The sequence below is a fragment of the Opisthocomus hoazin genome, chromosome 15 (genome assembly GCF_030867145.1).
Source record: "Opisthocomus hoazin isolate bOpiHoa1 chromosome 15, bOpiHoa1.hap1, whole genome shotgun sequence".
Classification (NCBI taxonomy): domain Eukaryota; kingdom Metazoa; phylum Chordata; class Aves; order Opisthocomiformes; family Opisthocomidae; genus Opisthocomus; species Opisthocomus hoazin.
The window spans coordinates 8,356,433-8,370,048 of record NC_134428.1 but is presented as its reverse complement, the minus strand read 5'-3'; the positions used below and the strand labels follow the sequence as shown (position 1 = coordinate 8,370,048).

The 13,616-nt window shown below is 47.4% G+C and overlaps 1 protein-coding gene across 1 annotated transcript in view; it reads right to left on the bottom strand.

Moving 5' to 3' along the window:
- LOC142363277 (uncharacterized) overlaps window positions 1–13,414 on the bottom strand; it is a 100,195-nt gene extending 86,781 nt beyond the window's left edge. The window contains exons 1-3 of the mRNA XM_075436723.1: window positions 13,304–13,414; window positions 3,159–3,209; window positions 1,393–1,553 (exon numbers count right to left, since the gene is read on the bottom strand). Coding sequence (XP_075292838.1) covers window positions 1,393–1,553; window positions 3,159–3,171 — 174 coding nt within the window. The 5' untranslated portion in view covers window positions 3,172–3,209; window positions 13,304–13,414. The remainder of the gene's footprint in view (window positions 1–1,392; window positions 1,554–3,158; window positions 3,210–13,303) is intronic.
- Between the last annotated feature and the right edge of the window lie 202 nt (window positions 13,415–13,616).

The following is a 13,616-nucleotide window of genomic DNA, read 5'->3' as shown; positions in this document are numbered from 1 at the left end:
CTTGCAAGCAACGCAACTGCGATAGCCGCATCTTCAGGTTGCATATCTGAGATGGCTTCCATCACTCACTATTAAATACATTTTACACAGCACTATTATTTACACTTCTTTCATTTTCAAGCCAGAAGCAATCACCTACTCTGCGGTAAAGTAGGAGTCTGGAGAAACTAAAGTCCTTTCTACTCCAATTGAGAAGCAAAATGACTACCCATCTCAGTTGACTCTTGAGACTATACGTGTTAAAGTTCTCAGTACTCAGTTACCATTTCACAGCTTAATTTTACTGAATTCAGAGTAGAAAATGCATACTTAAGTTCACTATGGAACTTCCTAAAGTACTTGCAGTTTGGCTGGTTGTGGTAAGGAAGAACTAACTGTTCTCAACTGGTAGGGCAAAAATGGTGGCTCTACCCCATTTTAAGCACAGCACAGACTGCAACTGCTGGTAATTTTTTTTCTTAGTATCGTCTACATTTTTTTTAATAAAGACAAGCATTCAACTACATGCTGTTTTGCATATCTTAGGAGGCTTCAAATTAAGATAAAGAGCTAGAAATCAGCGAATCCAGCCACTGATATTGTAAGGCAGAAGAGAGTGACTCAATCTGAAGACAGTACCCAAATTACCATTTTTCATGTAAAATCATGGGATCACTAGCCAGTTAATTTTATCCACATGGCCATGTTAGGACAGGGATAACTATCCTATTCTTCATTGGCCTCACGTATATGTGTATACAGCACATACGTGTCAACCCCCTGCAGAACCCACGAATTATCCCTCCTGTTAACCTGAAGGAAAAATCAAGGCAGAGGACAGAAGGTTATTTTCCCAGCTCCCCTGCTAAAGCACTGTAGCTCTCAAAGTGTCCTACCGCAGGGCTCACCCCAGCAGAGGTCTGTAATCTGAAACTGGTCTGTTGCTCTTGCCACTGTCGCGCTCAATGGAGTGTTACAAGACCGAATTTTACACTGTGCTAGGAATGGCACCAGTCCAGTACATTCTACAAGTTTCTCAAGTTCTCTTTAAAACGCTTGCTATTTTTAAAATACCACTAGAGATATGGAAGTGCTTAAAAATAAACCAAGTTCCTCTCAAGGGACTAGTTTCATCTCCAGTTCTGCACTTCATGTGACAGAACTGTGAAACTGTCATGCCTCTTAGGAAAGAAAACAATGATTTGTTTAATCTGCCCTTTAAAACTGGCAAATACTTAATTTGAGGACTTGTCACATCAAAGCAATTCTGCAACTCTAATTATGAGATCCAGAATTGAACTGGCTTTTAATTAAAAGAAAAATAAATGTTTTAAAAGCAGCAGTAATCCCAAAGAAAGATACAGTTCCACGTTAACTCATCCCAATGACTCAGACAATAAAGGTGATACTCACTTTCAAAACCATCTGGCAATTCCCCAACACCTCAATGACCACTGTGCTCTCCAGAGAGATGCCACTGCTTTTGTCAAGGCTTCCCTGCAGGAACGTGCTGGTGACTGCTGAATACCTGTAGCTGTATCGAGCTCTTTTAGGGAAGTATGATGCACTGTGTCCTAGGAAACAAACAAACAAAAATTTTTTTAGTCTATTAGGCCTCTCCCTCACTTTTTTTTTTTCTACTTTTTAATCTTTTGGCCACTAGAATCAGCTAAACAAGGGGTTGGATATTCAGAACGTTCCCTTCCCACTTGGACTTGCAATTGAAAGAACGGGGTTTCTGAAAGCACCCTGCATGCTGGCACTAGCTCCTGTACGGAAGGTGAAAAGAATTCCCCTCTCCTATGCACATAACCTCACAATCTCCATCAAGGCAGGAATCTAATTTCCAAGAGCAGAAAAGGAATGCAATGGATTTATGACATGATGCTATTTCGACAGCTTTCAGAGAGGAGCAAAGCAGGACCTTTGCAGCAGCAAGACGAAAAAGATCTGCTGATATATTCAGTGCTTTTCATGCCCATGCTGTGGCTACACATACGCAGACAAACTAAATGATGCAGCTTTTACGGAAAGAACTTTGTTTCTGAAAGCCTGCCTGAAAAGATCCAGGCTGAGGAAAAGCAAGCATGGGAAGATAAGGATTACTTGTACCTGTATGAAGACTTTGTAATGACCTTGCAAATGTCGATGGGTAGCACTGCCGTCTAGTGAATATAATGTCAGACACCCTCACGTGTGCTGCATGGTCTCTGTACTCCTCTAAACAAAGGAGATTCTCTTCTAGCCCAGCTGGTAAGAACTAACCTTGAAAGGATGAGATCAGAGTCATAATACCTTCGATGCCATTTTGGTGGCTGGGGTGTGTGTGAGATTGTGACAAATACGGTGTCCCTAAAAGATAACACATCATGGTATGACCTTAACTGGGACCACTGAAGTGCAGAAGAGGGAAAATTCTAAGAAAATACTCTGTCCTCAGATGAAGAAGACAACACCTAGGAAAAATGACCACTGTGGCTCCCATAATAGAGAGCTGCTTCTTCTCTGCCTCTGCAGCAGCACTGCAACACTCGAGCACTTTCAACAACAAAGCTCCAGACAGATGAACAAACGAAGGGTCTCTGAGCCACGCTGTTTGAGCAGGGAGTTAAGAGGCCAGGGTAAGATCTCGCTGGGAGCAGAACATCCATGTGCTCCCCTTACTGTTACATTGAAAAGAACTTTTGCATATTCAAGTACCTGCTGCCAAGGTAAACGAGAAGTGTAAATTACAAACTACACCTTAAGCCATTCAACCAAACCTTTCCGGGTCAGCTCAATGGCCTGTCCTCCCGCCCATTCCTCCTATACAGACGAGAAGTTTCATGCCTGCTCACTGAAGAAGCCTTTCTTCAGGCCTGTTTCAGTAGGAAAGCAGCTAACACTGGGTACTGGTAAAAAAACCGCCCATATGTCGGTGGGTTTTGTCCTGCACTCGTTTAGCAGTTTGCTTAGCTCTAATGTCTACGAGTTTCCCAAGTTCACAGAATGTGAACTTTCGGCAGGTCTGAGCCTAGTACAGCTTAGTGGAACGTCTCTGCTGCTTCCAGGGATGCCAATCACTCAGACATAAGTATCATTCTGCTAAGAACTCAACAGCCCTGCTGAAGGGAAGGAAGTTTTCAAATCCCTCCTCCCTTATCACATACAAAGCCTGAACACAGTCTTGTTCTACTCACCTGCACACTCCATGAAACAGGAAGCTCCGTAATTTAAACTCTGCAAGGATCCTGCAATGACAGGTAAGAGAATAGAAAAGCACTGAAAATTATGGTGTAGCTCAGGGCAGGCCTGCTGCTTTGCAATTACAATGAAATAACTGACACCAAAGCACGGCCGTTAAAAACAAAAAAAAATTCAATGAGGTTCGCTACCAAGTATACAGGGACAAGACGTTGCTCTCGCCCCTTTCCACATGTCTATACCCCACAAGCACATACATAAATGAATGACATGCCTTAGTATTTATTGAGGTAGGTATGGAAAGCAACAATACTACGGATTACCAAGCAAATTAAAAAAAGGAGTTCTTAATCCAAGAAAGAAATACATATTTTATACAGCACACTTCTTCACACCCATTGGCTTTTAACGTCAGTGCAGTTAGGGAAAATATCTATTTAACTAAGATTTTTATTGCACATGGCCATTCAAGAAATCAGAATTATCATTTAAAGCAGAACAACTGCATGGTTTACTGCCCAAGAAAAACTTTTCCAGCACCAGGACACTAAGGCACACTCAAACATCACAACTCAAGGGTGGCAGTTGGGTAAGACATCCTGTAACACTGGAGAGCCTGTTCTCCAGCGTAACTTTCATTCAGCCTTTGACTGGGAGGGCAGTGAATTCCAGGGGAGGCAGAACACACTTACACCACACAGATGGAATTGCCTCAGATTCGCACTGGCGTGAACAGGGTGAACAGTCAGGGCTGCTGCGTACAGAGCCTCCGTTCCTCCTCTGCACTCTGTGCACACACATCTGCACAGTAAACTAGTCAGACTCTCACTCTAATGCTCTGACGCTGAATGATCTTCAATAAGCCTGGGAGAAATACATTCATCAGGTACTGCAAGCACTGCTAGACAACACAGAACACCATGATGAACTGGAGGAAAAATCCTGTTTTCACAGAGAAGTTAAGCAACAGGGATATTTTTAAGGTATCCATTTCCCGCACATCACTGTGATTGTCTCTACCAGCATGACAAGCGGGCACTCCAAGGGCTGCACTGATGCAAATCATGCTTCAGCACACAAAACAAAATCACTGCAGGTTGCTTTCGCCCCTGGCAAACACACGAGTACTATCCTGAAGACTGGCTTACTGGTCCCAATCTCTTGAGAACTCCTGTGATCGACTTGAGCTGAACGGCAGGAATTTCGAAAGAGGAGCCCCGTGATGGACAGGTGAGATGCACGTCCCAGGACCCGGTCTGCACTGCTCACCCTCCCCAGCACTCAGCTGCGCAAGTTACCCCAGGTCCTAGGTATTGATAGGAACGTGCACGTGGCAAATCACTCAGCTCCCAGCTGCTCGTCTGTGCTGCAGCAATACACGACGAACAGACACACACACATCAGTGACCCTGCTGCATTTCAATACATGGCACTTGTACGTACCACGGTGAAAGAAAATGCTACTTTATTAATACATCGTGTATTACATGATTTAATTTGTACTAAAAGCATTCAGCCCTAACTTGCCATTATTGACAAATCTCTCTTAGAAATAACTCCCACAAGCAGTTCAATGGTAAGTCTAATCACCCCCAACCTCTATGCTACACTCTGTGCCGACGAAGCTCCCTGTTAAGCCATAACTAACATCCCGGTGTTGCTCAGCTTCGTCTCCCACTGCAGACAGAAGCTAACAGAGCCTCTTTATTCTGGTTCTGTGCTTTTGGATGTTTTATATCTGCTATACGCCTGAAGGAAATGCTCTTGTCAAACTACAACATTAAAAAAATATTATTTATTGGAGCCTCATTTTCCCTTTTCCTATTCCCTTTTTGTGAAATGTCAGAATTATTGGCAGGACGAAAGAAGCGGATTCACTGGTTTTGGAACAAAAATCAGAAGGCGTTTGTTTCTTCAGCACCCACTCCAGCTTACACACATTTTTATTCCCAAGTATAAAATTTAAGTTTCTGAAGAGTAGAATTACATTTTTCTTTAATAGGTCTTACCCCCACATTTACATTTTCCTCCCAACAAATGCTCCTTTTTATTTTGCAGAAATAATTCTCTGTATGGAACTTCAGATTTTACCTTTAAAGTATGAACAACATGTTATTTGAAAGCAGACTTGGTCCTAGTGCTACAGATATCTGCAACAGTAAAAAACTTTCTGGCATAGAGAGACCAGGTCATGCAACATATTAGAATTATCACTCGACTATTAATTTTTATAAATATACCTATCTATACATAAAACATATGCATTAAGTTTAGCATTCCAAACCCACTGCATTTGGAGAGAAAGAAATACACTTCTCAGTCTTCCTGGGGGAAAGCAATCATCCCGAAGTATCTAGCGGGTCAGGTAAGAAAAGGGCTATCTACCTCACCCTTCCCTTTTAAACAGCGGAAAAAGGTAGTGTTAAGTTAGTGGCTTTTAATGAAGAAATCAGTACAAATTATTCCAGAACCTTGAAACAAATAGGGTAAGACAAACTTGGAAAAGTCATCTCTGTTACGCAGCATCAGATTTTTAAGACGCTGAGCACGCCTCTGCAGGACCAGACTTCAGAGCGCTCTCAGCTCCCGCGTGGACACCTGGAAGCTACGCTCACAATGTTCAGACGCGCTCATCGCAGACAGATGGGGCGGCAGGCTGAGCGCCTTGGACAACCAGGCACTCTGGTAACTTTGATCAGGTGCCTAAATTTAGAGTTTCTGGTCTTCGCTTTGATCTTTCAAATTTTCAGTTTTCTTCCATAATTCATTTTGGTTCTAAAAACAGCATGCACTTCTCTCTTTTCAGTTGCCCGGACTAACAAAGGACCACAGCACTGACATTTCATGACCTATCCACACTTTTCAGAATCCTTCATCTGCCAAACACCATAGTGAGCGCAATTTTAGCACATGACACTCACATGTTATTTTCAGGTGAGATAATGAATTGGCTGGCACAACCTCAGTGCTTCTGTTGCTTTCCCTAGTACTGCTGAAGGAAAACGCACTATTTAACTGCGCTCCTTTATGCGCAGGGTGCCCTCCCACCTGCCCCATATCACCCAGAGAGCTCAGTACAGCAAACTGCTACGCTACACTGAAAATTGCGGTGAAGCTGCTACAAGAATTACTGCAAACCTAATTTACAGCATCTCAGAAGTTTTGCCAGTGAGATCACTCCTTAGCAGAACTATTTTGCATTGAGAGAGATCAATCTTAGCAGAGGAAAAAGTTTCTTCTACTTACTCCCTGAAGCTCCTGCCACAACAGCACAGAGTAAAATGATGGTGAGCAGCCCCATGGCAATCGAAATCACCTCCTCCACCCAGAAGTTACAAAACCCACATCGGTTCTCCTCTCAAAGGCCCCTCTGAGCAAAGCAGCGACAGCAACTCTCCTTCACAAAGCAGGGGTTCGCTATTCCACCTCCCCTCGCCCAGGCAGAGGAGGGGCTCTGGAAGGACAGCCTGCAGAGGGGAGAGTGTGCCTCTGGAGTAACGGGGAGAGCGCCGCACACACAGCCTCCTCACCCAATCTCTAACAGCGTTTCAGCCTTTTGGCAAGTAAAGAGAGAGAAGTTACCCTATTAGAAATCCCACTAAACTGCAAGGAAAAGAAATTCAGTATACGGCATCACAACATAGCAAATGCTCAGAACAATCCCACACAGTAAGTTTAAAACACATAAATAAATTTTAAAATCACCCTAGCAATCATTTCCTGATGATTAATCAACCAAAGAGGGCACAGGGTGAAAGCAAAAGCCTTGGGGCTGAAAGCAAGGTGTTCCCACTGGAAGCAATCACATTGATGGGAGGCAGCTCCTCCCTTCAGTCAAGTCCCAAACCTCAGACGGATGAACTTGTGTGTAAATAATACCGAAACCCTCTAAACTACAGCCCTTCTGGTAGCAAACTGGTTTTTACACCACCTCAGACACAGGTCTTCCAGGGTTCACAGAACCTGTGGCAAAGACCTTGCACTCCTGCTTGCAGGAGACTCACCATCCACCGCGCGTTCCCGACCCACGTGCCCTCCCCGGCAGCCAGCGTCCACGCTTACTCTTCACACCTGACACCATCAATCATCACTTACGTCACAGAGGCGTTGTCAAAACTCACATCATGCTTGCATGCTGAGACTTTCTGCAGGAAGCTGCCGTGGACAGGCGAAGGTCTCTGTTCTCCTGCTGCCATGTCTTAACCTGCTGCAGTGAGCCTCTCTGGCTTATCCTGAGCTACCGTTTACTTCAGACCAGAGTCACAGGCAGAAACCACAGGCAACAATCCCACACACCGGGGCTGCTCTCCCCCACCAAGCCTGTGGTGTCACAGCCTCTTGCCTGAACTTTCCCCATCAGGCAGAATTTGCTCAGTTCAAAATGCTTACAAATTTTACTTAAAGGGAAAGCAATTTCTCACATGTCCTTCACATAGATCAATGACCAAAGAAGATGAGAGAGAGCAAGTCAAGTCTAATAAAATATTCCACAACGAAAACTCGCCCAGTCTAGCAAAATCCCAGATCTACCAAACGCCAAACACAGGGACAGCTCAGGTCTGAAACTGAACAACAACAGCAAAAATTGTTACAGATTTCATACAGCGGCTCGCATTTCCTGTGATCAACCCACGGAGGTACCTGAGAAAGCCTTCTTCCATCTCCACTGTGATTTTTCAGAATATTCTAATTCTGAAACTGCTTCAGAGATCTCATTGTGGAAACCTTGTGACTTGCTGGGTTTGCCATTTCCACTCTGCTGAGCTACGCAGTCTTATATTTGTTCTAATTTTTCATTTTAAGATTACAGCTCACCTGGATATAGTGCATGCTCTGTACGTTACCTTGCAGTCATTCAGCTCTTAGTCTACTATCAGCAACATGGATAGCAGCAGGTAAGTTCACGGCTGGGCATGAATATAAAAACATTATGAATTTACCAGAAAATTGCTATATTGTGACAATTCTTTTCTTGAATCAATACTATTGCCCTTTCTCCACAGTAGCCTGACTTTTAACCATTTATATAGTAAGATTTTTCAGCGTATTTCACATAGCTATTGCAAAATAATGTAAAAGCATAAAACTTACACTGAAGTCAGTGGGAATATCAAAATTGGAACTAGACAGAATTTCTACTTTATCACAACATCTCCTAAGAACTGCACAGCCCAACAGCAACAAGTCACAAGCAGCCTTTGTGTGTTGCGCATTTGTAGCCCTACCCTCGTATTAATGAACCTGATACTCTCTAGTAAGCTTTCCACTTAGTTTATGTTAACCTCATGTACAGCACCAATCTCCAGAGTCAGCAGAGTATATAAACAGGTCCTTAATTTTAAGCACAAGCACATCCCAAAATTAAGCACGTGCTCAAAGCTAAACGCTTCCTCGGAACAAGGCTGTTCTATTAGTCATTTCATCCCCCACTTCATCATCAGCAGCTCTTTCAGAAACCTTTTTGTCTCTAAATAGCCAGATTTTCCTTAGAACGCTGCGGGTGGGTTTCTCATTAAAAAAAAGAAAAAAAATCACAGAATCACAGAATCACAGAATAGTAGGGGTTGGAAGGGACCTCTGTGGGTCATCTAGTCCAACCCCCCTGCCGAAGCAGGGTCACCTACAGCAAGCTGCACAGGACGTTGTCCAGGCGGGTCTGGAATATCTCCAGAGAAGGAGACTCCACAACCTCCCTGGGCAGCCTGTGCCAGTGCTCCGTCACCCTCAGAGGGAAGAAGTTCTTCCTCATGTTCAGCTGGAACTTCCTGTGCCTCAGTTTGTGCCCATTGCCCCTTGTCCTGTCACTGGGCACCACTGAAAAGAGCTTGGCCCCATCCTCCTGACACCCACCCTTCAGATATTTGTAAGCATTTATTAGGTCCCCTCTCAGCCTTCTCTTCTTCAGGCTGAATAAGCCCAGTTCCCTCAGCCTCTCCTCGTAGGGGAGATGCTCCAGTCCCCTCATCATCCTCGTAGCCCTCCGCTGGACTCTCTCCAGTAGCTCTTCATCTTTCTTGAACTGGGGAGCCCAGAAATGGACACAGTACTCCAGATGAGGCCTCACCAGGGCAGTGTAGAGGGGAAGGAGAACCTCCCTCGTCCTGCTGGCCACACTCTTCTTGATGCACCCCAGGATCCCATTGGCCTTCTTGGCAGCCAGGGCACACTGCTGGCTCATGGTTAACCTGTCGTCCACCAGGACACCCAGGTCCCTCTCCGCAGAGCTGCTCTCCAGCAGGTCCACCCCAAGCCTGTACTGGTGCATGAGGTTGTTCCTCCTCAGGTGCAGGACCCTGCATTTGCCTTTGTTGAACCTCATCAGGTTCCTCTCTGCCCAGCTTTCCAGCCTATCCAGGTCACGCTGAATGGCAGCACAGCCTTCTGGTGTATCTACCACACCTCCCAGTTTGGTGTCATCAGCAAACTTGCTGAGGGTACATTCTAACCCTTCATCCAGGTCGTTGATGAAGAAGTTAAACAAGGCTGGGCCCAGTACTGACCCCTGGGGGACACCACTAGTTACCGGCCTCCAACTAGACTCAGCGCCGCTGATGACAACCCTCTGAGTTCTGCCATTCAGCCAGTTCTCAATCCACTTCACCGACCACTCATCCAGCCCACACTTCCTCAGCTTCCCTAGGAGGATATCATGGGAGACTGTGTCGAAAGCCTTGCTGAAGTCAAGGTAGACAACATCCACGGCTCTCCCTTCGTCTACCCAGCCAGTCATGTCATCGTAGAAAGCTATCAGATTGGTCAGGCATGATTTCCCCTTGGTGAATCCATGCTGACTACTCCTGATAACCTTCTTTTCTTCCACTTGCTTGATGATGGCCTCCAGGATAAGCTACTCCATCACCTTTCCCGGGATGGAGGTGAGGCTGACCGGCCTGCAGTTCCCTGGGTCCTCCTTCTTGCCCTTTTTGAAGATTGGAGTGACATTGGCCTTTCTCCAGTCCTCGGGCACCTCTCCTGTCCTCCAGGACCTCTCAAAGATGATGGAGAGTGGCTCAGCAATGACATCCGCCAGCTCCCTCAGCACTCGTGGGTGCATTCCGTCGGGGCCCATGGATTTGTGGGCGTCCAGATCGCTTAAGCGATCCCTCACACAGTCCTCCTCGACCAAGGGAAAGTCGTCCTCTTTGTAGGCTTCTTCTCTTACCTCCGGGGCCTGGGATTCCTGAGGGCCAGTCTGAGCACTGAAGACTGAAGCAAAGAAGGCATTCAGTAGCTCTGCCTTCTCCGCATCCTCCGTCACCAGGACACCCGCCTCATTCAGCAGCGGCCCCACATTGTCCCTAGCCTTCCTTTTGCTGCTGATGTAGTTGAAGAAGCCCTTCTTGTTGTTTTTGACATCCCTTGCCAGCTTCAATTCCAGGTGGGCCTTGGCCTTCCTCGTCGCATCCCTGCATGCTCTCACCACGTTCCTGTACTCTTCCCAAGTGGCCTTCCCCTCTTTCCACATTCCATGGACCTTTCTCTTCTGCCTGATCTCCGCTAGAAGCTCCTTGTTTAACCATGCAGGTCTCCTGCCTCCTTTGCTAGATTTCTTTCTCAAGGGGATGCATTGCTCCTGTGCATGGTAGAAGTGTTGTTTAAAGAATCCAATTCTCTCTTTCAGTTACATTTTTAATTTTCGCCCAGAATAACTCGGGCAGCTCACAGGCAACTCCTTTCCCCCAAGGAGTGAGCTTTAGGAAAGAGGGGGGCCAGCAAAGGTTGTGTGAACTATGCCAAGCAACAGCCTGTGCCCAAAGGCCCCGAAACAAAGCAGGGTCTGACCCGATGGACCAAACATGTCAGACCTCCTCACAAGACTGCAGCACAGCAGATTTCGGGATGCCCCAGAACTGCTGCGCGTGTGCCGACCAACACACTGCACGTATGCCTCACCACATGGCAAGAGAGCATCTTTCTACGAGGCTACACAAGAGGCACAGCTCTAAGAAAACGGGACTCTTCTGATGAGCCTTCTGATAAGGTGCCACAGCGTTTAGTAAGAGGCATGTTTTATAGCTCTAAGACAAATACTACAGACCCTAGCATTTCAACCAATTTCTAGACTAATCTCATTTTCATGCAAAAATAGCCAGTGTGTCATAGCAGAAGGGTTCTCTCTAAGGATCAGCAAACAAACTGCCCCAAAAGATTCAAGGGGGAGCAACAGTTCTTATCTGTAAACACTGGACATTAACGCAGTTCTATATACACTTCATTTCAAGCACAAGCAATCTTGTTAAATGTAAAGGATCAAATAAACGCAGACACTCAACACATGCCTGAGCAGAGTTAAGAGAAATTCAAGTATCCATCAGACCAGAGCAGCAGCTATTCAGAAGTTTCCATGGGAAGCCCCCAGTGATCCCGGTGTCTGGGAACCGGACAGGTCCAGCTTCAGACACCAGCAGGACCAGAGCGTAGCTGCACCTCTCCCCTTCTGGTACCAACCTGAGGACCAACAGCCAGCAGTAACACTGTGAGCCACGGACTGAATGCTGGCATAGAAGACCCATGCAAAATAACAGATACAGCGAATTTCTGTGTAAAAGCATTAGTTACAGAATGGGTTATATCTCAACATATTAAGAGACCCAGAGGTCAGGTTCACACTGAAACTCGGATTCAGGCTGTGATCATGAGTTATGTTATATATGGAAAGGACTTCTGGAACAGAGAGGCTCGAGGATCTGGGCTTTGGCCTCGAGAACAAACAGAATTTGATGTTTTGTGGTAACTTCATCTAATTTTCCATTTTGTTCAAATTATCTTGCTCTGCTATTTCAGTTACAACTGTAAATCACACTTTCCAAAATAATCAAATTTGCATTTTAATTTCAAGTTTTAGCTTTGTGGCTTCCCATTTCTCAGGAAAGAAACTATATTAATAAAAAGAAAGAAAAATGTCTATTGCAGGTGTATAAGCACACTCAAGAATTTATAAATTCGAGCTTGCTCGTATCGTGACAATTTCATACACCAAAGAATAACAGAATTCACAAACCAAACTCCAGGGCTTTTTTGTCAAAAATATTTCAAGTAGCTTTTTTCAGTATTTCACAGATTCTGGGTCATTTGTACCGAAACTTCTAAGTTAGGAATGCGATGATTGATTTGCAGTAGACTCTTACGCGCGCACCGACGCCCAATCTTTAAGACAAAACGCAGCACGCCACCGGCGCCCTGCGCAGCGGGTGAGCATCACCCGTCAGAGGGCTGAGGAGCGCAGGGGGCAGGGCAGGACCGAACAAGCTCAACACCTTCAAGCATTTTTCCCTACCTCCCCCAAAATGGGATTTTTCGAAAAAATCCAAACCCTGCCCCCAAACCAGGCAGACAAAGTTCCTCTCAGGAGGGACATTTCCACCGTGGTCCTGTCCTAGATAAAATATTGAAGGAAATCGGGCACGTGTGTGGCAGACACACTAGTTTAATGACACGGAAACCAACACCGGCGGTAAGTCCGAGAGGAGCGTTCATCCATTGTAGTGAGCGTGAACCTCACACGTTGTAGTGAAGTTTGGAAAATGAAGTTAATCGAAACCACCATCACACACACAACAGACTAAGGATGCCACACCAGTCCTGCCAAGAGAGCCCGAGCTTCATCAAACAGGTAACGGCTGCTCCGCAGAGGCCCCGCGAGCTCTTTTCAGTCAGCATCGCCACAGAACTCCCGCCTCGCCCGCCGCGCCGAGGGCCGGAGCCCAGCGCCTCACCGCCGCACCCAGCGCGACAGCGGCCCGCTCGCCCGCCCGCGATGGCGGCAGCGGCCGACCGGCTGCCCCCGCCCGCCCCCGCGGCACTCGGCCTCCCGGCAGAGGCCACCGGCCCCGGGCCCCGCAGGCAGACCTGCCGGGAGCCGGCCGCCCCGCTCCGGGCACCGCAGGCACGCCGCGGCGGTGACGGGCTGCGGGCGCCGGCCGGGCGGGACGGCGGCGCTGAGGGGCCGCGCGCTGCGCACGGCGCCGCCCCCCTCGCCGAGGGGAGCAGCAGGGGGGAGCGGGGCCGGGGGTCCTGGGCGTGCAGCGGGGCCAGGACATCCCCAGCTGTGCGGGAACAGAGGGGGAACCCCGGGGGCGCGGGGGGGGGGTTGCCCCCGCCTGCAGCCCCGCCGCCTCAGCGCCCCGAGCCCGTCGCTCACCCCGCCCGGGCGGTGACGCTCCGCGGCCCGCGGTAAAGCCGCCCCTTTCTGGGTGTTTCGTGGTTGCACAGACGGAGCCGCTGCTGGAAGCAGAACGCCCAGCCCCGGCGGGCGTCCAGAAGGGCTCTGGGTTTATTCTGGGCGCGAGCATGGGTGCTTGCAGCCGCCCCAGACCACAGGCGCAGCTGCGCGAGCAGACGCCAGGTTCTCGCGTTCTCAAAGTCACCGCAAGACTCAATCGACAGCAAGCGGCAATAAGGAGCCACGGCCTGCGAGATCAGCAGGCCTCAGCGCGCACCCTGGGGTGACCTGG